General features: G+C 45.8%; 1 protein-coding gene across 1 annotated transcript; it reads left to right on the forward strand.

The window, feature by feature from the left end:
• On the forward strand, positions 1-25,779 carry LOC137300462 (tubulin beta-4B chain-like). The gene is made up of 4 exons (XM_067969524.1): positions 1-126; positions 17,352-17,460; positions 17,547-17,657; positions 23,196-25,779. Exons 1-4 carry the CDS (start codon positions 70-72, stop codon positions 24,257-24,259), a joined length of 1,341 nt encoding a protein of 446 aa, XP_067825625.1. The 5' UTR covers positions 1-69; the 3' UTR covers positions 24,260-25,779.
• Positions 25,780-25,956: the final 177 nt, after the last annotated feature.

Consider the following 25,956-nt stretch of genomic DNA (forward strand, 5'->3'; position numbering starts at 1 on the left):
AGGCGCAGCGGCAGGTATGGGGCCTCAATTCTTCCCCCAAGGGAGATCAGTTTCAATCAATCTGTCGGCATGCGGGAGATCGTGCACATCCAGGCCGGCCAGTGCGGGAACCAGATCGGAGGCAAGGTTTGTGGGGTAGCCGCGCAGGGTACCGAGGAGGGGGAGGAGGGGGGGGGGAGAAGCGGGAAAATGGAAAGCCCTGTAGACCGTGGGCTACCGTTAGGGGACGGCCCTTACCGCCAGCGAAGCCTGGAGTCACGGCATGGAGCCGAAGCCTGGTTCAGAATGAAGACACTGTCGGGAGCCCCGCCCGGCCGTTGGTTGCCGGTGCCACACAATATGGCGGCCTCGGCCCTCGTGCTTCACGCCCCGAATTTGCGCGGGCTTGCAAGAGCGCGTGCGCAGCTTCAACGGGCGAGTGGCCGCGTCGCGCACGCGCACTGACACCCCCCACCACCCCCCCCCCTCTCAGTGGTGTGGCGCGTCAGAGTATCCGGGAGCTGGAGCCACCTGGAGTCTGCTCAAACCACACTGGCCCAGACCTCAGTCTCTGGCTCTTTTTTGGATGGGGAGGCTTAATCATCGCTGGGTCAAAATCCTGGAACTCCCTTCCTAACAGCACTGTGGGAGAACCTTCACCACACGGACTGCAGCGGTTCAAGAAGGCGGCTCACCACCACCTTCTCAAGGGCAATTAGGGATGGGCAATAAATGCCGGCCTTGCCAGCGACGCCCACATCCCATGAATGAATAAAAAGCCCCGGTAGATGTTAGCACTTTAAAACGTCCTTTTCTAACTTGAAGTAGTCTCATCCACTCAAAGGCAAACCCTATTGCTGCAACAATGACTTGCGGCAGTAAAAACATTTTGGTAAGTACAGAAATCTGATGACGGATCTGGTCTAATGTATTGTCCACTCAGTTTGGTTCAGGCTGTGTTGTGACAATTGGCCACTTGGATGATTATCAACAGTTGCATAAAAGACCTGAGCACCAGAGGCACAACCATAGGAATTGCTAGAGGAAAAAAGACCAAGGTCCATCTAGTTCATCTTCTATCATCCTGGTAATCGCATGACGCAATGATAATGGAGTTGTTGACTAATCATAGCAACCATGTATAAAGGGTTGAGATGGTGGGAAGGAAACATTAAGGTAATTTCATGCCAAAAAAAAATGACATCTCCTCCACCCACCCCCTTGGTAGCACTTATTTAGTGTGTGGCTCTTGTGGATCGATACTTCAATCCAAATCAGTCCCTTCAAACAGAGAGGAGTGGGGAGGAAAGGTAAACAAATTCTGTTTTGCACCAGTACTAACATTGCTTCCTGTATGCAATAAACTTTTTATTAGCGTACCACTGAAAGGTTGTACAGATGTTTAAAAATTGACTTTTTTATCCAAGTCTAAATTTTGTGGGTGTCTCCCACGGTCTCAAAATTTAAATTAACCTCAAGACTGAACCAATTTGAAGGAAAATGGTGCTTTATGGGACTGACCTTTGGGGGTTGCGACTGTATTGCTGAATGGAACAGATGGCAGTGCCTGTAAGTAACTTTGTACTGTGGTGCTAAACTATAAATGAGTCCATATTTTTTAAATAGCCAATTATTATTGGCCCCATCATTCACCATTTTCTGTTGATTTCCCATTCTTTAGGACCTTTTAAAATAATTTTCATTGCTAATTTCAAAAATGTATTTATTTTTCAGTTTTTCAGCATGAAAAAGCAGAAGAAAATCAGTGGGGTTGTAATTAGAGCCTGAGAAAAGGTTAAATTTGGAAAAAACTGCATTTTTTATTTGAATGTCACTAAACCGCAAGAGACTAACAAGGCAGTTAGGCCAAATGACAGCTCTTGATGATTTTACACAGTTCCCCTGTATGGACCGTGACGATATTCTCCTCTCTCCTAGCGAAGAATAGTGCAACCAAATCCTTAATTTAAGGTGGTTCAAAGGATCTTCGTCCCCATCAGCTCTGAAATGAAATAATTCTCTCAATTCTCTCTTTCCACCCCCACCCTCCAAATTAGAGAATCAGGGCTCCATCCCTTTGTTTACACACATTGGATGTGGACATTTAGGCCTCTATTCTCCAATGACATTGTTACTGTAACAGCGCAAGCAGTGAAATGGATTTGGTGTCTACTTAATTTGCTATGATCGGGCAAATGCATTCTATAGGAAGATGGAACCCTTGACAAGCTGCTGCACACATTTTACTAGGTCATGACGCCATTGCCTGGATAGATATTATCCTGAATAGTTTAGACCCTCGTCTGCCCACACACAGCTGAGAAACCCCAAAGGGAAATCAACGGAAGTATCTGAAATCTTCAGGTGGGAAATGGTTGTTCAGGAATGAGCATCAAATGAAACCTTCTAAATGAGACAATAATTCAGAGTATAAATAAGTTTTGTATTTAGGCCCGCTGTGTCCTGAGTAGTCATAGAACCTTATAGCACAAAAGGAGGCCATTTAGCCCATCGTGCCTATGCCAACACTTTGAAAGAGCTATCCAATTAATCCCACTCCCCCCCCCCCCCCACCCCCCCATTCTTTCCCTATACCCCTGCGAATTTTTCCTTTTTAAGTATTTATCCAATTCTCTTTTGAAAGTTACTATTGAATCTGCTTCCACCGTCCTTTCAGGCAGTGCATTCCAGATCATAACAACTCGCTGCGTAAAAAAAATTCTCCTCATCTCCCCCCTGGTTCTTTTGCCAATTATCTTCAATCTGTACCCTCTGGTTACTGACCCTCCTACCACTGGAAGCAGTTTCTCCCTATTTACTCTATCCAAACCCCTCATGATTTTGAATGCCTCCATTAAATCTCCCCTTAACCTTCTCGTCTCTAAGGAGAACAATCCTAGCTTCTCCAGTCTCTCCACGCAACTGAAGTCAATGCACTTAAGAACCTTTGACCTTCATCTTGATTTGTTAAGTTAAAAAAATACTAGATGTAGTATCAATTCAACCTTACAATAGAATACACTCCATTCTGATGATGGAATAACAATATAATTTTATTACTAATCAGTTCTTGCTTTAGGGAGGCAACCCTTGTAGTTTACGTACCAGGGCAATAGCAATATGGATGATACTAATATGAAGACATAAGCTGCTGACAGATCAATGGATGTATAGGTTAATCTCTGGCGTAGATGGTAAACCTGGCCTCTGGCTTGATGCATTAAGTCTGCAAAAGATCTGTAGTTTTCATCTCTTCCTCCATTTTGTTTTTCTTCCTTCACCAATGCAAAGCTTTACTTGTACTGATCACAATTCAAAGTCGTAATCAAACGGTACAGTCGCTTTTGTCAGATCATACGTTCAGTGCTGTGTCCTGTTCTGGTTGCTGAAAAACAAGAAGAGACATTCAAGTGCAGAGAAGAGCCATGAGGTTCATACCTAACATAAAAGGTCTGTGTTATGAGGAAAGATTGGAGACGTTCGGACTATTCGCCCCAGAAAGGAGGCACTGAGGTGATTACGAGAGTAGAGCTCGGGGAAGCAGGTACAAAGTAGCAGAAGATCCATTTTGGATTGATAATGGAAAGTTTGTCTCAGTGATCAACACGTGAAATGGACCCCAGATTGAGCAATGGAGGCAAATAACCCTGGAATCATTTAAGAAGCAACTAGATGCTGCAGTGGGGAGAACATAGGGTATTTCTGGACAGAGGAATTAAGATGGGCAAAATGGCCTTCTGCATCTGCAATTATTTTGATATTGTGAACTGAGATGCTGTCTTTTAGATGAGATGTTCTAACTGAGGCTCCATCTGTCAGCTCAAGTTCATGTCATTGATACCATGGCACTATTTAAAGAAGAGCAGGGAATTCGCCACATGTCCTGGCCAACATTCTTCAATTTGCATCATCCATAACAGCTTTTTTGCTGTTTGTTGGACCTTGCTGTTTGCATTTCAAGCCATTCATTGACTGGAACACCTGTGGAAGTAATTAGGTGCTATTGTGAATTCTCTTTCTCATGTTCATTCGCTCTTGATTTAAATCATGATGAATTAAATTAACTATCTTCCTTTGAACTTTTTTTCCAATTTTTGAAGACTGAACTTTGTGTCTATGCTTACGGTGATTAAAGCTGACTATTGTAGATGTAATTAAATATAACAGTTCACAGTATGTCTTCCAAGTGAGTTAATAGTAACTTTGAAATGTTGTATTGCACTCTAGTTAATTGCTGGCTGTACCAGTTTGTTTGAGTTGTCATTATGTAGACCTGTTCCCGTGGACCTATTTTTGTTCGTCATAGTGCAAATCCTTAGACATAAACCTGACTCACAGTCAAACCCTTCTGTATGAGGCCTTGTCTCGAGATGATTGTCTTCTGATGGTTCTCCTTGTACTGATCAACAAATGGAACAGGCTGCTTATGAAGCAGAATGGGGCGATTATTGCTTAAAAAGAAAGCAGACATTGCCTTGGAACAAATGGAACGCCAAGAGGAGCTGAATTAATATAAGGTGGAGAGTGACCAGCTAAAGTGGAAGTTCAGAGGCCGAGCAAAGAAAGGACGAGAAGTCATCGCCCTCCTGTTTGGCAGGTGGTACCGCTGTTATGGTGATCCCTCTGAGACACAGGTCAGTTGATACAGACCATGTGTAATGAATTGATAATGAAATTAAAGGCACTCTAAGTAGAAAATCTAACCAGGGATATCATTGTATTTTGAAGGGACCCTGCCAAATGCAGACCAAACGTATCCAGACAGATGGCACATGAATTCAAGTCAAGATGAGAGCAAAAGGGTTTTGCTCCCAGCACCGACTGGGAAACATTTATCGAAGAATTGAGTCACCCCGTGGCATGACTTTGCTGGAAAAAGATAATGATTGAATATATAATGTGGTAACACAACTGACCCAACTATTTTTGAAATCACGTAAACCTGTAATTTCAGTTTAGAAATGGATCATTAATTTCAGGCTTCCCTTGAAATGTGGCTGGAGCCAGTGTATTCATAGTAAGCATGTGTTTACAGGGGAAGTTGATGTCATCAGCTCATTATTCCCCATCAGAAAAGCTACTTCCAATTTACTTTTAAAGGTTTTATTTTCCTTTTTATCACATTGGTGTTTTTTTTCCTTCAGGAGAAAAGAGATGAATTCTCAAAAGGGGAAAAACAATTTTAATTGTTTCGGTTTCTGCCATCCACAACATGGTCCCACCTTGCTGCTTCAACCCTTGCTGCATTAGCTCCGTTCACTAATGCAGTCAGGCATGAGTCCTCCCCAAGACTGTTTAAACACGACCTGAATTCATGTTCTTTTTGGACACTAAGGGAATCAAGGGATACGGGGAGCGGGCGGGAAAGGTAAAAGACGATCAGCCATGATCTGATTGAATGGCGGAGCAGGCTCGAGGGGATGTATGGCCTACTCCTGCCCCTATTTCTCATGTTCTTATGTGCCATCTGTCTGGATATGTTTGGTCTGCATTTGGCAAGGTCCCTTCAAGATACAATGATATCCCTGGTCAGACTTTCTACTTAGAGTGCCTTTAATTTCATTATCAATTCATTACATACAGTCTGTATCAACTGACCTGTGCCTCAGAGGGATCACCATAAGAGCAGTACGGTAATATCTTAACTACTGCTGCTTGTTACCATCAATAACTCTGTGAAGTCTGCTGACAGTTTGCCCTTGGTCTAGATTGACTGCTTCTGTCCTGGGGAGGGCCTGAGGAATATAGGAACAGCAGTTGGCCATTCAGCCCCTTGAACCTGTCCCGCTGTTCAATTAGACCAGGCTGATCTGTATCTTAACTCAATTTACCCGCCTTTCATCCATATCTCTTAATACTCTTGCGTAACAAAAATCTATCAATCTCAGTTTTGAAATTTTCAATTAACCCCCAGCCTCACCAGCTTTTTGGGGAGAGAGTTCCAAATTTCCACTCCCCTTTTGAGTGAAGAAGTGCTTCCTGACATCACCCCTGAATGGCCTAGCTCTAATTTTAAGGTTAGGCTCCCTTGTAATGGACTCTCCCACCAGAGGAAATAGTTTCTCTCCATCAACTCCTTTAATCATCTTAAACATCCCAATCAGGTCACCCCTTAATCTTCTATACTCAAGGAGAATACAAGCCTAGTCTATGCAACCTGCCCTCGGGTTGTAGTCATGCCATCGATGAAGGCAGGTGAATTGGCTGCGTCATATTTCCTAGGTGATACTTATCAATTTGAAGGTGCATTTTAAGGCTATCCCTAACAGTTCATCAGTATATCATGTCTGTAATGCGATTGTGCACTTCTCAGATGTGCTTCTTGAATTGGATATTTCCTCTGAAAATCAAACGGTGGAGCCAGCAATTCAGTTAAAGGATAAAACCAAATTATTAGGTTCTGTGAGCAGTAATAGATGAAATATTGGCACACTTTAAAGTAATTCCTCTGCTTTCCTATTCCTGCTGCCATCCCACACTTGAATCTCCCTTGGATAAATCCACAGCTACCTTCTATGTTTCTCTCAGCATTCTCAAAAGGCCCCACTGAGGCACCCATCACTGCCTCCTTACAAGCAGCAACCCCGACTGAAGAACCCTCCTCTCGCCGACCTTCCTGTTCGGGGCACCTGCAGGGGGCCAATCTCACCAACTTCATTCCCCCATGAGACCCATATACTGCTCCCTTGACCCCATTCCCATTTAAACTGCTGACCATCCAAATTCACTTCCTGCCCCTCCCTCCCCTCTCTGCGTTGACATTGTAAATGATTCCCTCTCCTGGGGTACAGTCCCTCTTCCTTTCAAAACCACTGTCATCACCCCTCTCAAAAAACTCGATCTCTATTTCTCTGTCCGTGCAAACTACTGCCCCCCTCTCCAATTTCAAGCCCTTGAACACGTTGACCAATCAAAAATCCATGCCTAACATTCCCACAACTCCATGTTTGAATCTCTCCAATCTGGTTACCGCCGCTGATGCAGCATTGAAACGGGCCTAATCAAAGTTGCAAATGATATCCTCTGTGACCATAGTGCATTTTCCCTCTCAGCTTTCTGCAATCTTTGTCGATCGACAAAACCATCTACTTCCAACCTCTTCTGTTGTCCAGTTGAGTGGGACTGCCCTCGCTTGATTACATTCTTGCCTATCCAATTGTAGCCACAGCATTTCTAGCAATGGCTTCTCTTCCTGCCTGTGCGTCGTTGTGTCCGGAGTTTCGCAAGGCTCAATCCTTGGCTCTCTCCTCATCTGCATGCTACCCCTTGGCGACATTATCCGATGATATGGGCTTAGCTCCCACGTGACGCCCAGCTCTACCTCTCCTACCTCTGTAATGTCAGACTGTTTATCCAGCATCCAGTCTTGAATGATTAACTGGAGGAAATTGCGAAACATGGGGAGGACTGAAGGCATTGTCTTAGGCCCCAGCCTCAAGCTCCAAAACCTTGCCACTGATTCCATCCACTTCCCTGGCCATTGTCTAGGGTTAAACCAGACTGTTTGCAACCTCAGCATTCTATTTGACCTAATATTCTTTCTAGCAGCAAGACCATGTACCTCCATCTCCATAACATTGCCTGCCTCCTCCTCTACTTCAGTCCATTTGCTGCTGAAACTCTCATGCATGCCGTTGTCACCTCCAGGCTCTATTAACCCAATGTTTCATGGCCCCCTCCCATCTTATATTGCTTCAATCACCCATCCCCCGTACACAAAAGGCTGGCTACTCGGAGAGAAGGGCCATCCAGTGAAAACATGTCTTGTGTCTCCTCTTAGGAACCCCATGCACTGCTACACAATTCTGCTGTGGTCAAATCAATGGGCCAACTGGGGCCCTCATTGAGCAGACCATTGGCTTTACCAAACAACGATTCAGCTGCCTGGACGGGTCTGGTGGCATCCAGTAATACATTTCAGAACAAGTGCTTTTCCGTATGCTGCATAACTTTTCTGTGTAACAGGGGCAACACGTGGAGCCACCATTGGTTGAGGACCTTCAGCTTGATGAGGGAGATGACACTGATGAGGAACATGACATGGAGGCAGGACTGGATCAACAGCTGCCTGCAGGCAGAGTACATTGGCAGAAGTTCACTAACGAGACCTGCAGCTGAACAATCCATGCACCCCTGCATTAACAGTCATGTCCAACATACGCCCCAGTCCTTCCACTCTAAAATAAGCAGCATCTGCCCAAAGTGCTCACTGACCGGCTTTGGCTCCCGGTCCGGCCATGTCTCAATTTTTAAATTCTCATCCTTGTTTTCGAATCCCTCCATGGCCTCGCCCCTCCCTATCTCTGTAACCTCCTCCAGTCCTACAACCCTCCGAGATCTCTGCGCCCCTCCAATTCTGACCTCTTGCGCATCCCTAATTTCCTTCGCTCCACCATTGGTGGCCATGCCTTCAGCTGCCTAGGCTCTAAGCAGTGGAATTCCCTCCCTAAATCTCTCCACCTCTCGACCTCTCTCTCCTCCTTTAAGGAGCTCCTCTTTGACCGCCTTGGGCACCTGTCCTAATATCTTCTTATGCGGCTCGGTCAAATTTGTCTGATCATGCTCCTGTGAAGCCGCTTGGGACGTTTTACCACTTTAAAGGCGCTTTATAAATGCAAGTTGTTGACTAAAATTGATATTCACATTGCCTAACATTGCAGAATCACCACCTGCTAAAGGAATACTCCGCACACACACATTTCAATTGGAATTGTGTTTTACTTGCTTACAGAATGGCCGACACACTATTTCTCACCCCAGTACGAGCGCCTACTGCCCGTCTTAAGTGTTCTCTAACTGTAGTGCATCTACGAGGTGTTTTTCCCCAGGAGCTGCAACATGGGAGATGGAAGGTTGCTGTGGCTCGAGAGCTGCTCGTGATCGGTGACATGTGGCCAAGAACGGCTTCCGTTCATTTTCAATTGTGTGCTCAGGCCTGAGGGAGCCAGCGGCCGACTGCGACAACTCCAAGGGAGGATGGCCCAGCTGGTCTTATGGCAGCAGAACGGGCACTGCATGCAGGGTGGGGGAATGGAGGGCTCGGCTGCAATGGCCATTGAGGTGGCCACACGCGCCCTGGTCAATGGTAGAGTGCCGATGCCATGCGCAAGAAGCCCAGATAAGTGGTCTCCTTCATGCTATCCAGCACTTTTTTTATTCATTCATGGGATGTGGGCGTCGCTGGCAAGGCCAGCATTTATTGCCCATCCCTAATTGCCCTTGAGAAGGTGGTGGTGAGCCACCTTCTTGAACCACTGCAGTCCGTGTGGTGAAGGTTCTCCCTTGTTCTGAAGGTACATGTTCTGAAAGTTCCCTCGCAGGCAGCTCAATGCAGGGTCCCTAAAGTCTCTTCCCTCTTCAGCACAGGTAGGAGGACATGAGTTGGCTCTCCAGTTAGCTCTTTCCTAGGCCTTCCTTACCGGCTCCACCCGCTCCTGTTTTCTTGTGAATCCCCTGATGCAGCCCTGTAGAACTCACTAGCTAAATCACACGGGATGCTAATTTTTGTGCTGGTGCTTGACAGGGTAAGAGCAAGTGATAGCACACTTCTCGGGTTAACCTCGTCACTCTGTGTGACTAGTGACAGTCATCTGGTCTAGAAAAAGGGAGAGGGATAAGGCATAGAATGTTGCTTCTGAGGTATGCACTGGCAGATCAGTGAAAGGAAAAGAACACCCAAAGCACTCTACAGCCAATGAAATACTTTTAAAGTATGGTCACTGTTGTAATGTAGGAAACACAGCAGCCAATTTGTGCACAGCAAGGTCCCACAAACAGCACTGTGATAATGGCCAGATAATTTGTTAGTTGAGGGATAAACTCCCCTGTTTTTCTTTGAATAGCGCCATGGGATATTTTATGTCCCTCTAAGAGGGCAGACAAGGCCTCAGTTTAATGTCTTATTTGAAAGACAGCACCTCTGACTGCAGCACTCCCTCAGTACTGTACTGAAGAGTTAGCCTAGATTATGTGATCAAGTCTCTGGAATAGGAATTGAATCCACAGCCTCTGACTCAGAGGCAAGAGTGCTACCAACTAAGCCACAGCTGGGTGGCAGCAGTGTACCACCGGGTTCTCATCCTCAGTGTGGGACTGAAAGAGTTAAGGAGAAAGAGAAAAATGAAGGGAAGAAGCCAACACGCCCTGCTGTGCCAGACCACCAGCCTCACCATCTCCAATGCTGACTACACTGTCTCCCAATGATATTGATGGCAGCCTCTTCTATTGGTGTCTGCAAAGTGGCAGAATCTCTTTTACTTGTTCTCTCCTTTCTGTTGTGTGCTAGCTTCTCCTGCAAGAAGAGTGGAATTGGGTTAATCTCCGCTCTAGGCAAGGGATTTCAACATGAATGAACCAGCTTTGCACAGTGTGCATGATAACAAGAATAACAGCTTGCATTTATATAGCACCTTTAACATAGTAAAAACATCCCAAGGCGCTTCACAGGGGCGATATCAGATAAAATTTGACACCAAGCCACATAAAGAGATATTAGGACAGGTGACCAAAAGCTTGGTCAAAGAGGTCGGTTTTAAAGAGTGACTTAAAGGAGGAGAGAGAGGCGGAGGGAATTCCAACAGAAGCAGCAAGTGAGGCTAAGATGGAGAAGTAGTTGTGAGGGGAGTAGCACCTTTTGAGGGTGTGAGTGCAAGCAGAAAGGAGGTGCAGTGAAGTGTTCCCTGCTGACACGAAGAGCCATAACAAGCACCAACAACAACAGGGGTGAGATGAAGAAGGGTGGGGAGGAGGCTCGTGTGGAACATAAACCTTTTGGGTCGAATGGCCTGTTTCTGTACTGTACATTCTATGTAAGCAGGGAAGGGAAGGATTGATGGTGCTGAGGCAAAGATAGGGTCCTTGAAGGACTGTGCAGAAAAAGAAGCAGCAACTGCGTCATCTTCATTTGGTGACTACCTCGCCCTGGTTTCAAGCCATAATTTGTGATCCAACAGCAAATCGAGCAACTAAGTTGAATGAAGCAATTATGGGGAAGGCATGAGGGGTCAACCACCTGCTCGCCTTTATTACCAATTGGTATTAAGATTTCCGTATCAGACAGTGGTGGCAATGCAAAGAAGGGGGACATTGTTAGTGACCACAGGCTCTCCACGCCCTTCTTTCCTGAGTCAGAAGAACCGTTTTTCCACAAACTGCCTTGTAGTCAACAGATATCTCTAAGGCTCCCTTAGAGTTAGAATAAGGAGCATATATAACCTGTTACTCCTGTATCTCACATGTATACGCTCAAGGTATTACCACTTTGGTTTCTTTGGGTATCTGGAGAATACTGGAGTGTAGATAGTGACTTACCTTAATAGGTGCTCTTCATTCTTTGTGCACAAGCACCCACATACCAGTATCCCATCCAATCAGTACCTCAGTTACCTTTTGAGGATGAATACTGTACAGGATTTTGATTTGTTAACGCTACCTCTGTTGCCTGTCCCATCTGTGATATAAGTGGTGTCAACTCCTTAGAACAGAGAAGGTTGTGAGGGGATTTGATCGAGGTATTCAAAATTATGAAGGGTCTAGACAGAGTAGATAGAGAGAAACTGTTCCCATTGGCAAAAGAACCAAAGGGGACATGAGGAAAATCTTTATCACACAGCGAATGGTTAGGATCTGGAAGGCACTGCCCGAGGGGGTGGTGGAGGCAGATTCAATCATGGCTTTCAAAAGGGAACTGGATAAGTACTTGAAAGAAAAAAAATTACAGGGCTACGGGGATAGGTGGGGGAGTGGGACTAGCTGGATTGCTCTTGCATAGAGCCAGCTCAGACACGATGGGCTAAATGGCCTCCTTTTGTGCTATAACCTTTCTATGATTCTAACCCAGAAGAATATCAACTGCCTTAGAGAAAATATGTTGCTGGTTTCTCTCGCCATCACCTCATTGTCAAGTTGGGCTTCTACTTGTCGTATGTGAAAGACATTTGCATTGAAAGAATGAGAACTATGCAAGTTAAGTAATCTGATTACCCCAAGCTTGCAATTAAAGGTCAATGTTACAAAATCTCAGGCTTTATGCTGGATATTATCTTGGGTTTAGCATCACTAGTCACTCCCATAAGCGGACTTCGCATCCCCTGTGATCCTGAGTCCACCTTTATGCTCAATATCTAGTTAAACAGTAGCATGATCTAGGGATATTAACATAGAATCTTAGTTGCATGTATTGCATACTGTGATCTCGCAAGTGTTGCCACATGCGTTCTCTTTACAGAAAGTGGACTAAAAAACACTCTAGCGAAACGAGTCATGACTGTATACCAACAAAGTGGTCTACTTTACATAAAATACACAAAAGCGAGACCCTTGCATTTCCTACAGCTGCTTGATCCATGAGCGATAAAATGTCTGTTTAGCTAAGCCCCCCGCTAGGAGCATTGAATGAAAGGCATTCTTGGCCACATGTCATAAAGAAACTATTTCATAGCAACATGTGAAATACTGAAGGCTATACATAATAATCCCCATTGTTCACTAATTAACTCTTACGTTTACTATAGGAACAGACTCAATTCCATGTCAGATGTCTTTGGGAGTTAACCCATCTTAAGCCAAATCTAATTATAGCAATAACACAACACTAAAAGCAATCTCGTACAGGTCACGTAGGTGAAACCCAAAATGCCATGGTCTGCAAATCTCATATAGGCCTTAATACCTTAAGATTGACTGAATTTTATTTCTGTGCTGTACGGACAGATTTGACACTGCCCAGAAAACCTCTGGTTGACTGTTGAGTCCTGCTAGTTCTTAGCGAGGGATGCTACCATCAATGGTAATCACCCTTTTGCCAGGAAGACTGTTAGTAAAGCATATAGTCTTAAATGGAGGGATTGTTCATTGGTTTTGGGGCCCTAATGTTGACTCACTTCCTCCTTCCAAATCTGTGATTCTTCAACACCATTCTGGTCCAGTCCTTTGAGCTTATTTGTCAGTCGTTTCCCCCCTCCCCCTTGCAGAACGTTCCTTTGTAGGTGAACTGCTCCCACCATCTAACTTCGTGGCAAGCTAATCAACCTTGGGCACTGTTTAATTTCAAATTACATCTTGATTTTGAGCTCATACAGCCACCATTTGAGGAGCTCTCACATTGTTTGCATGGACTACGCCTTACTGGTGATGGCATTTCAAGAGTAAGTGAGATCCAAGCTGTGTTAAACAATAAGCCCATCCTTGTTGACATGATGATCAAGCAGCCCTTAGCTTGGTCCTCCCTAAAACTGCCAATTAAATCTTTTTCAGACAAGCCCTCCATTTAAGACTATAAGCCTTACTAAGCACCTTTGGCATTTTACTACATTAAAGTCGCTATATAAATGCAAGTTGTTGGCTCGCACTCTTGCATCCTTCAGTAGGTGAGAAGCATCCTCACAGTGGGCATAGGAGATGTTTGTGTTGGCAGGAAAAAGACTGCTCATTTGTGACAGTGGACAACTTCTGAGGCTCCTCAACATCTCTAAACAGAAGCTATTGATGGTAAAATGCATTTTGTTTTGCTGTAGTTTGGGGTTAGGATGAAATTGTTTGGCAAGATAGCTACTTGAGCCAATCTTCAAAGTGCAAGATTTGAGAATATCTGCAAGGCATCCACCTTCAGACATTAAACTTTGGGCTTCCTCCCTTTGACATTCAACGGCATTACCATCGCCGAATCCCCCACCATCAACATCCTAGGGGTCACCATTGACCAGAAATTTAACTGGACCAGCCACATAAATACTGTGGCTATAAGAGCAGGTCAGAGGCTGAGTATTCTACGGCGAGTGACTCACCCCCTGTCTCCCCAAAGCCTTTCCGCCATCCACAAGGCACAAGTCAGGAGTGTGATGGAGTACTCTCCACTTGCCTGGATGAGTGCAACTCCAACAACATTCAAGAAGCTCGACATGATCCAGGACAAAGCAGCCCACTTGATTGGCAGCCCACTCGGCTCCAGACCTCATTACAGCGTTGGTCCAAACATGGACAAAAGAGCTGAATTCCAGAGGTGAGGTGAGAGTGACTGCCCTTGACATCAAGGCAGCATTTGACCGAGTGTGGCACCAAGGAGCCCTAGTAAAATTGAAGTCAATGGGAATCAGGGGGAAAACTCTCCAGTGGCTGGACTCATACCTAGCACAAAGGAAGATGGTAGTGGTTGTTGGAGGCCAATCATCTCAGCCCCAGGACATTGCTGCAGGAGTTCCTCAGGGCAGTGTCCTAGGCCCAACCATCTTCAGCTGCTTCATCAATGACCTTCCCTCCATCATAAGGTCAGAAATGGGGATGTTCGCTGATGACTGCACAGTGTTCAGTTCCATTCGCAACCCCTCAAATAATGAAGCAGTCCGAGCCCGCATGCAGCAAGACCTGGACAACATCCAGGATTGGGCTCATAAGTGGCAAGTAACATTCGCTCCAGATAAGTGCCAGGCAATGACCATCTCCAACAAGAGAGAGTCTAACCACCTCCCCGTGACATTCAATGGCATTACCATCACCGAATCCCCCACCATCAACATCCTGGGGGTCACCATTGACCAGAAACTTAACTGGACCAGCCACATAAATACTGTGGCTACAAGAGCAGGTCAGAGGCTGGGTATTCTGCGGCGAGTGACTCACCTCCTGACTCCCCATAGCCTTTCCACCATCTACAAGGCACAAGTCAGGAGTGTGATGGAATACTCTCCACTTGCTTGGATGAGTGCAACTCCAACAACACTCAAGAAGCTCGACACCATCTAAGATAAAGCAGCCCGCTTGATTGGCACCCCATCCACCACACTAAACATTCACTCCCTTCACCACCGGCGCACTGTGGCTGCAGTGTGTACCATCCGCAGGATGCACTGCAGCAACTCGCCAAGGCTTCTTTGACAGCACCTCCCAAACCAGCGACTTCTACCACCTAGAAGGACAAGGGCAGCAAGCACATGGGAACAACACCACCTGCATGTTCCCCTCCAAGTCACACACCATCCCAACTTGGAAATATATCGCCGGTCCTTCATCGTCGCTGGGTCAAAATCCTGGAACTCCCTTCCTAACGGCACTGCAGGAGAACCTTCACCACACAGACTGCAGCGGTTCAAGAAGGCGGCTCACCACCACCTCCTCAAAGGCAATTCGGGATGGGCAATAAATGCAGGCCTCACCAGCGACGCCCACATCCCATGAACGAATTAAAAAAAACACAAGATGATTGATATTTTTTGCAGGACAATGCTGAATATCGGGTGATATCTAGTCCCAGAAAGACAGCCATTCTCCTTCAATGAAGGCACTTTGTCATAGTCTAAGTGGTATATGAATAGTGAAAGGAAGCAGAAAATTGGAGATCTGTAGGGTCATCTTCCATCTTTGAAATCATGCATTCTACAGTATCATGCACCGGTCCCATTCAGGGTGAGATTTGGCTCGTACATAATTACTAATATAATTTTGGTTTCTAAAATACACTAAAATGTATTTTTAAAGTCTCCTATGTATAGATTGTAATTTCATTATGTTCACTTCGCAGTTTTTATCTTTTCATTTGTATTTTGTTAATGTTAATATAAAGGTGACAATTTTAGAGACTGGTTACTCGCTTTTCTCTGAAATTATTAGTATTAGTATTTATTCTGAACAAAGTCCGAGTCCAAGGATGGGCATTATCAATAATGGTGTGAGTAATCAGGCCATGAATTCAGTATCTCAGCACAAAACATTTGAAAGGTCCCATTGCACGATTCTTCCTCATCAATATTGCTGAACTGATTCTAGTGTTGTGTGGAGGATTTTTCCATTCGAAGAACGATTAGTATATCACCTGTTCAACATGGTGCTCTTTAATGACGTACCCTGATAGTTTCCTCTGGTGTATTCATTTTAACAAATTTGTAAATGTTTTACAAAGAACATGTTCACAAATTTGTTAAGCAAACGCAGGGAAGTATCAGGATCAGGGGTCTGTCCTCCAAAGAGCCATCTTAATTTATAAATATGCTTGGTCTTATCAGCATAACCTTGGTGGTGCATCAGAGAACTAATGCTAAGCATTGGTGAGTGCTACATTCCTGGACTTTTATTTTTTGGGCTCAGTATACAGTTTGAGCTGTGCTTTAATGGGAAGATGCACAAGTGAAGGCTGGGGGTTTCTTACTGTGAGGGAGCGTGTTCACTGAGGCGGCAGTCAGTGATGGAGAGAAAAGATCTTCACAAGAGTCCTCTTAGATGAGATCAGGAACTGGTACGAAGCAGAGCTCTCAAGAGTGGATGCTCGTTTTTCGGTAGAAAAATTAGAAAATAGTTTCTTTCTCTCTCTCAACTGGAGGATTGAGCCCTGATTGTATCAGTTGAATGGTATGTTTTGGGCTATGAACGGCCACACTTTCTCTGTATGTCAGTCACACAGTTCACTGTTGAGGACCATTTGTAATACTGAAACCCTAATAGGAAGCAACTAGGGGAAAAACAATCCGTTAAAATAGATATTGTAAGTAAGTCCAGAGTTCTTTAATAGCTTGACGTGCAGCTGGCCCTGCAGCTGCTTTCTTCAGGTTCAGCTGAGTTTTACTAAAAATAAATGACTTCGGCCCAAATTTCCTCCAAGAATCTAATAAAGAACTTGCATTTATACAGCACCTTTCACGACCTCAGGACGTCCCAGAGAGCTTTACAGCCAATTCAATACTTTTTTGAAGTGTATTCACTGTTGCAACTTAGGAAACAAGGCAGCCAATTTGCGCACAGCAAGATTCCACAAACAGTAACGTGAGAATGACCAGATAATCTATTTCTAGATGTTGGTTGAGGGATAGATATTGGCCAGGACACCAAGGAGAACACCACTGCTCTAATTTGAATAGTGCCATGGGATCTTTTACATCCACCCAAGAAGGCAAACAGGGCCTCGGTTTAACATCTCAGCCAAAAGATGGCACCTCTAACAGTGCATACTCCCTCAGTACTGCACTGAAATGTTAGCTAAGATTATATGTTTAAATCCCTGGAGTGGGACTTGAACCCATAACCTTTACTAACTATGGAGTCATGATGTGGAGATGCCGGTGATGGACTGAGGTGGACAAATGTAAGGAATCTTACAACACCAGATTATAGTCCAATAGTTTTATTTGAAAATCACAAGCTTTCGGAGGCTGACGAAGTAGGAAAGCTCCGTAAGCTTGTGATTTTCAAATAAAACTGTTGGACTATAACCTGGTGTTGTAAGATTCCTTACATTTGACTATGGAGTGAGAGGGCTACCACTGAGCCAAAGCTGACTTCAGCCCAAATGTCCTCCAAGAAAATTATTGTAATGTTAATAATAAGCAGTGACATTTTGCTGACTTGCGTCCTACTTGTGCATTGATGTAATATTATTTCCTGTTTAGTTCTGGGAAGTCATCAGTGATGAGCATGGCATTGATCCCACTGGAACTTACCACGGAGAGAGTGATCTCCAGCTGGAAAGGATTAATGTCTATTACAATGAGGCCACAGGTATCAGTCTTGCATCCTAACATATTTCAGGTGCATAACTACTTTCTACAGCTTGTTTATATCTCTTTTTTTAAACTTCTGAACAGGTGGTAAGTTTGTGCCTCGTGCTATCCTTGTGGACCTGGAACCTAGTACTATGGACTCTGTTCGTTCTGGACCCTTTGGGCAGCTCTTCAGACCAGATAACTTTATTTTTGGTAAGTGAAGTTTCATGTAAATACTGGGAAGGGTTGGTAGCTCTTGTGTAGTAGAGCCATGGACTTCAACCTAGATGTGTTAAAGTTCTTCATGAGTTGAATTCAAATACCTTTTCTCTATGGTTGGTTGTCGAGTGGTTGAAGGATTGGTAAGTTGCTTCTGCTTTTTAGAAGTTTACGTGTACTTTTACAGCTGTGGGATTTGGCAGAAGAGGCCTAAATCAATGAGGCACAATAATGTAGTGTCACCGTTACAGATGTGCAAAACGGTGGATGACTAGACTGTAGAGTTTAAGGACGGTCTTGCTCTTCCAGTGAGGAGGAAGCACAGATCGGAGAATTGTGAGCGCGGCTTCCCTGCTGGGAGTGCGATGGCAGAAACACCCTGTGCAGCCAACTGTAACATCCATTCAACTAGTGAAACATGTTAAATCTTGCTGTCAGGTGAATGTGTTTTTTTTTAACAAAATCTTAATTGTTTCTCAAATGTTAAATTTCATTTGTAGAATATTGCCTTTATCCCACAGGAAAGACATCTGTTCCATTGAGCTGTCTATTTATTTTTAATTCATTCTCAGGATATGGGCTTCGCTGGCAAGACCGGCATTTATTGTCCATCCCTAGTTCATCAAATCTTACAGCACGGAAGGAGGCCATTCGGCCCATTGTGCCTGTGCCGGCTCTTTGAAGAACTATCCAATTTGTCCAGCTCCCCTGCTCTTTCCCCATAGCCCTGCAAATTTTTCCTTTTTAAGTATTTATCCAATTCCCTTTGAAAGTTACTATTGAACCTGCTTCCACCGCCCTTTCAGGCAGCGCATTCCAGATCATAACAACTCGCTGCGTAAAAAAAAAAATCTCCTCATCTCGCCTCTGGTTCTTTTGCCAATTATCTTAAATCTGTGTCCTCTGGTCACTGAATTCATTGGACTGCCTGCTAGGGAGCTTCCAGAGACCTCCACCAACTTGTGTGGGGTTCTAGTGCATGGTACTGATGCTCGGCAGAAAACCACAGAGCATTGGGTCATCTCAATGGATGCAGCAGCTGGGCCCTCCCTGCAGGAGTCTGTGGCGCCAGTAATGGCATCTCTCTGGGATCCTTATTCTGGGGCCGTGCAGGCTTTGGACTGGCCAGTAGAGCAAATGGACAGGGACTTCAGTCAGATCATGGATCTCTTTTTTTTTATTCGTTCACGGGATGTGGGCATCACTGGCAAGGCCGGCATTTATTGCCCATCCCTAGCGAGATTTTTTACAACTGAGTGGCTTGCTAGGCCATTTCAGAGGGCAATTAAGAATCAACCACATTGCTGTGGATCTGGAGTCACATATAGGCCAGACCGGGTAAGGACGGCAGGTTTCCTTCTCTAAAGGACATTAGTGAACCAGATGGGTTTTTACAACAATCCGGTAGTTTCATGGCTATCATTACTAATACTAGTATTTTAATTCCAGATTTTTATTTAATTAATTGAATTCGCCAGCCGCCGTGGCGGGATTTGAACTCGTGACTCTGGATTTTAGTCCAGGCCTCTGGATTACTAGCCCAGTAACATAACCACTACGCTACCGTACCCTCTTGCAGTCTGCTCGGCTGCAGTTCAGTGGGCGTGCTGAGCCGCAGCCTGATAGCAAGGGGCAGTGGTGCAAAGGTCGTGGAACATGTTGCCCACCCTCAGGATGACCGCATATCTGGACCCTTGCCACTCCCTCAACCAATGCCCGCGCTGGTGCCAGAGAACCAGCTGGGCTGGGCCAGGCCAGACTGCCCTGGCGGACCCCCAAGTTGCTCCAGCCGGGCTCTCTCAGACCCAAGATTGCCAACCGCAAGCACCTCAACAGCACTTGACTGAGCCACAGCAACTTTCCACCTGCTATGCTGAAAGCGCTGGGGGAGCACCTTGCCGAGCTTCTTGTACTTCACAATATCTAAAAGTTTAGCAGCGCGGAGAAATGAGGCCATAGAAATGCTGGTGCTGCAAGTGACGCTCAGGAGCAGGTTTCTGAGTCCGGGAACACAGGAAGACCCCAACACAAGCTGCTGAATGAGAATGGAAGGAGATGGCTCCCAGCTCCCAACACCTGGAGGCAATGCAGGAAGACTTTAAATTACCTAATCAGTTCAGGAAAGGTAGGAGCACCTACTGTTACCTTCCATTAATGCAGTGTACGGAACATGTATGGCACTTGTAATTATCTTCCGCCGACACTGTGAGTCTTTGGCTCAGTGATAGCATTCCAGCCTCTGAGTCAGAAGGTGAAGGGTTTGAGCCCCACCCCAGACTGCCCCATTTAGACCAGAACATGGTCTCTAAATACTGGATTGACATCCAGCGGGGGACTCGCATCCGGGCAAAGTGGCCACTGGATCAGGGGCAGTATTCCCGCCTCTGAGTCAGAAGGGTTGGGTTCGGGCCCCACTCCAGACAGCTCTGGTGAGTGGAGACTGGAGTGCTGGCTCTGAATACTGGACTGACATCCAGAGGGGGTAGTTGAGTCCAATGGGTGCAGGCCGCCCACCCCCCCCCCCCCCCCCCCCCATCGTAAGGGTAAGTGGGGCTCTTTAGCTTTGGTTGCAGCCCACCTAGGAGAAGATATAATCAAGACTGAAATCGATAAATTTTTGGACTCAAGGGATATGGGGATTGGGCGGGAAAGTGGAGTTGAGGTCCAAGATCAGCCATGATCTTATTGAATGGCGGAGCAGGCTCGAGGGGCTGAATGGCCTATCCTGCTCCTATTTCTTATGTTCTAAGATAAAAACCGTGAGGAGGCAAAGGGAAACCACCTCAGCTACTCTTCCCTAGTAAGCGGCCCATGGGTCTCATGTTGTGAAACTTGAGTTAGGACCTGCCCGAGGGCAGGACACAATAGACGAATGGACCACGGATGCCCAATAATGCAGCAGTGTGCACTGTGCTCCTCTGGTATTCATCTGGAAGTGTTTCTTCACTCACATCCTACATGTATTCCGTCCAAAATAACCCACCTACCCTCATACAGCTGCCTGACACAAGGACTTGTCATCGTAGCCACCGTGGGTTGTATATCACTTTATATCATCATGGAAATTGTAACCTCTCACTGTATTCTGGTTACAGCGACAATGGCCCACAGCAAAAGAGAAGCAATGTACTGGAGCATTGATCTCTGTATGAGGAGGAAGCCTTGCAAGTTCTGAGGGAGAGAGACCATGCTGGAAATGGCCAAGGAGGAGCCCAGGCTCAGCTGATGGTTTGGGGGAACCTTCTCCTGCTGTTTCTTTTCACCCTATTCTCTCAACGAATCACTTGCTGCGAACTACATCCTGAAGCACTCTGCCGTGTCGGCCTTCCTACCGTAACCAATATGTGAAGGCTGCTCATAAAGACAGTACTGTATGTACCTCTGTTTGTAGAGGTTCTCCCAGCCAGCACCCACTGCATCTGGTCACAACTGCCTTTCCAGCACGCACGCTGCGGGAGGGTGAGAGTGAGTGAAGGGGCAATATACTGGTCGAGACACGGTGCACGAGTGAGCAGCAGCTGGTGGTGGTGGGAGCAGCAGCGGATCAGATGGTACCCATTGTCCGCGGGGCCAGCTTGTATCCTGCCTGAGCTGATGAGGCTGGAGGTGTGGGCCTCACAGCCCTGTATGTAAAAGAATCACCCCACCCCGCTTCAAACTGCCATCCAGTATTGCTAGGTGATAAATGAAAGGCAGAAGTGCTTTTAAAGTGCTCGGCTGCTGTTACAGAAGGACTTGTTATTCCGCTGCTGATGACCTGCTTCACCATCTGTTTTCGTGCCCTCTGCTGTGGGGCTCCCATTTTTCATGCCCCCCCTCCCCCCTCAATATTCTAAAGAGCCCACAATGAGTTTCCCATTGGGAATATGACTATCTATTTTTAATGAAGGGTGAAGAAACAGAGGGAAGTCAGGTTGATCTGGCACCACAGGCGATGTATGGCTTCCACTCACTGGTGCTCCCACTGCAAAATATACAGACCAAAAAAAAGACTTGCATTTATATAGCACCTTTCACAACCTCAGGATATCCCAAAGCACTTTACAGCCAATGGAGTACATATTGAAATGTAGTTACTGTTGCAATGTAGGAAATGCAGCATCCAAACTGTAATGTGATAATGACCAGACAGTCTGTTTTTAGTGATAAATATTGGCCTGGGCACCAGGCAGAACTCCCATGCTTTTCGTCACATAGTGCAATGGGATTTTATACATCCACCTGAAAGGGCAAACAGGGTATCAATTTAACATCGCATTTGAAAGACAGCACCTCTGACAGTGCAGCACTCCCTCAGTACTGTATTAGAGTGTCACCTCAATTTTGTGCTCAAGTCTCTGGAGTGGGACTTGAACCTACAACCTTCTGACTGAGAGGTGAGAGTGCTACTCACTGAGCCAAGCTACTGCTACCCACTGAACCAAGCCGCTCCTACCTGCAATAGACTCAGGAACTGCGCTTGCAAAGGCTACGCTTCACAAGGGAAGCCATCTGTGACTAGTGGCACACGCTGCAATCTGACGGGTAGCCCACCTCCACCACGGTACTGCTCTGCCAGTGGTTGTGAAGATCACGGCTGTTCCTGAATATTGGGGATATTGGGCTATCAGTCAATTTGAGAAAAGATAATAGAACTCATCATATAGTTACGTTCCACTTTTTTGCCCTTTGTGCAATACATTTACATTTGTGCTAAGTTTAATTTGCCATTTGTTTACCCGGCTATGTAACTAATCTAAATTCCTCTCCTAGTTAATAATGAATGGAAAAGAATTGGGACCTGAGTGTAAATGGAGACTCGTCACTTTCAATGTCTAGACAATGTGGCAAAGCAACTTTAAAAAGATATTGGGCCAGATTTTGCTGAAAAAGTAACGGTGTCTGAACGGACGCACCCCGTTATTAATGTGCAAAGGGGCCAGCAACTTGTAGCAAGGAAGAGATATCCCATGAATTGCGAATCGCCACAAGTTTCTGGCCGATTTGTGCTGCTCTGCAGGTTAGCCTCACGAAACGGCATCTCGCCCTTAGCCTCCCAGTGATTTTCATGAAATTGCTGCATTTGCGCATTAATTGCCCATTGAACTCGCCACAGAAAGTTAAATCTATTAGTTAGCAGCATAAGTACCCTTTTCACAATGTGATAGTTGTTAATAACTGCCAATCAACTTCCCTTGCCTAGAAAGTAAACAATTATAAGCGTGGGCAACATTGTCAAGGGATATAAAATAGCAAATGGTTAAATAAAAACCTGTAATGTTACTTCACAGTAAGTAGAACCAGAGGATATTAATTAGTGAAAAGTTGATTTAAGCAGGTATTGGAAAGATCTTGTTTCTTGAAAGGGTGATGGATATTTGGAACATTCTGCCATGTCAGGTTTTAGAAACAATGGCATGAGGAGTGTACAGAATACTAGCTGCAGGACTTAGAGTACTAGAGGGTGGAGAGCTTATTGGGCCAAATGGCCTTTCATCGACCTTGACTGTTGTGACTTTTAGTAAAAATGTTATTTGCCATCCTTTGTTCTAGGGCGTAGCGGTGCCGCTAACAACTGGGCCAAAGGTCACTACACTGAAGGAGCTGAATTGGCCGACTCCGTTCTGGACGTGGTGAGGAAGGAGGCCGAGGGATGTGACTGCGTCCAGGGATTTCAGCTCACCCACTCACTGGGTGGTGGTACTGGTGCTGGCATGGGCACACTTCTCCTTAACAAGATCCGTGAAGAATACCCCGACAGAATGATGCTATCTTTCAGTATTATTCCTTCACCCAAAGTATCAGACACCGTAGTGGAGCCTTACAACGCCACCCTGTCTATTCACCAGCTCATAGAGGACACAGATGAGACCTTCTGTATTGATAATGAGGCTCTGCACGACATCTGTTTCCGAACCCTCAAACTGACATCTCCCACTTATGGTGATCTGAACCATCTGATATCAGCCACCATGAGTGGTGTAACGACCTGTCTGCGTTTCCCTGGTCAGCTCAATGCTGACCTGCGTAAACTAGCAGTGAACATGGTCCCCTTCCCCCGTCTGCACTTTTTCGTGCCCGGCTTTGCTCCTCTGACCAGCCGTGGTAGCCAGCAGTACCGCGCCCTCACCGTACCCGAGCTCACCAAGCAGATGTTTGACGCCAAGAACATGATGGCCGCCTGTGACCCTCGGCACGGCCGCTACCTGACCGTTGCTGCCATTTTCCGGGGCCGCATGTCAATGAAGGAGGTGGATGAACAAATGTTGAACGTACAGAACAAAAACAGCCCCTATTTTGTGGAGTGGATCCCCAACAACGTCAAGACTGCTGTCTGTGACATCCCACCTAGAGGCCTCAGAATGTCGGCCACCTTCATTGGCAACAGCACAGCCATCCAGGAGCTCTTCAAGCGCATCGGTGAGCAGTTTTCTGCCATGTACCGCAGGAAAGCCTTCTTGCATTGGTACACAGGTGAGGGCATGGATGAGTTGGAGTTCAATGAGGCTGAGGCTAACATGCTTGACCTGATAGCTGAGTACCAATACTACCAGGATGCTAAAGTTCACGATGTGGTTCAATATAATGACGATGAAGATGAAGAACAGCAGCCCTGAACATCCATTGCTGTGAGCTCCTGACTGGTGACAGAGAGAGACCTGTCTCTCTTTAATCAGGGTCCCTTTTCCTCTCTCTCCTGCACTGATTGTGTGATCTCATCTCAATTGCGAATAGACTTCAATTAAAATCGGCTGACAGTACTTGGGGTATTGACTTGTTAAGATTGGAATCAATGTGTGTAGCTGTAACATATTAACTGTGTTCAGACAGGAGAAGCCCCTTGATCCATATTGGCCACCTATCCCACAGCACTTCCTTGGTGCATTTCTAATAACCCTGAATCCCAGGTAATGCTCTGATGAAGAGGGGCGAATACTTTCCATCATTGTAAGAGATTCGCCTACTAGCAGAAAAGTTTTGTATTGGGTCACAAATATTCACCTGGGCTAAGAAAAAAAGAACTTGTATTTCTATAGCACCTTTTATAACCTCAGGACGTCCCAAAGCGTTTTACAGCCGATGAAGTGTAGTCACTGTTGTAATGTAGGAAACGTGGCAGCCATTTTGTGCACAGCAAGGTCCCACAAACAGCAATGAAATAAGCAACCAGGAAATCTGTTTTAGTGATGTTGGTTGAGGGATAAATATTGGCCAGGCCACTGAGGTGAATTCCCCTGCTCTTCTTCGAAATAGTGACCGTGGGATCTTTTACGTCCACCCAAGAGGGCAGACGGGGCCTCGGTTTAATGTCTCACCCGAAAGACGGCACCTCTGACAATGCAGCACTCCCCCAGTACTGCACCGGGAGTGTCAGTCTAGATTATGTGCTCAAGTCTCCGAGGCAACTGAGCCACAGCTGACACCGTAGAAAAAAGTAACGCGATTTACGGGTGGCGGGTTCCACTGTCGGCGGATTAGAGCACCGCGGAGGGTCGCTGACCACGTGCTTGGGAAAAGATTGCCCCTTAAAATTTGGTGATTCCCCCCCCGGACAAGGGCAGAAAAATAGGTGCAGGAAAAATCTGGTGCGGTCCAGTCACCCTATGTCAGAGGTTCCAATGCGAACAGTTTAGTACACAGTACAACGTAATGGTCAGCCAATAGGATTGAAACATCCTGTTTCTATAGTCACAGAGAAGTATGGTATGCTTAAAGGGGTGGGGGGGGAACAGGCAAGTGAAGCTATCGTTTCAGAAACATGCATTTAAGGGGCAGCTGGATAAACACATGAGGGAGAAAGGTACAGAAGGTTATGCTGATAGGGTGAGATGACGTAGGGAGGGAGGAGGCTCGTGTGGAGCATAAACTCCGGCAAAGACCTGTTGGGCCAAATGGCCTGTTTCTGTGCTGTACATTCTATGTAAAAACATACATATAAAAAGAAGAAATGATCAATGAACGAGCAGATAAGCTGGGAAAATTCACAGCGGCGAAAGAGTCAAGGACTGCTGAATATATGGGAGACTAAAAATCTCACCACAGGTGTGCACTTCCTCCTCACAACGTACTTCCTGTTAGCACAGGTTTTTTGGTCACTTCTGTGTCAACTTTTTTCATTATAAATTGTTGTGTCAACGTTCCCATTCCATTTTCCCATGTCAGATTTGAGCTGTCATTGGTTGGGATTTTAGTTCACAGAGCGCAGTTACAGGCCTCCCAGCACTGGTGTCGTCGTAACACCCCTGTCTCTGTCTCCCAGCTCCACCACCAGTGCTGGCCCTGTAGGAACGGGTTTCTTGCTGCACACAATCTA

This window comes from Heptranchias perlo, chromosome 31, assembly GCF_035084215.1.
Source record: "Heptranchias perlo isolate sHepPer1 chromosome 31, sHepPer1.hap1, whole genome shotgun sequence".
Lineage (NCBI taxonomy): Eukaryota > Metazoa > Chordata > Chondrichthyes > Hexanchiformes > Hexanchidae > Heptranchias > Heptranchias perlo.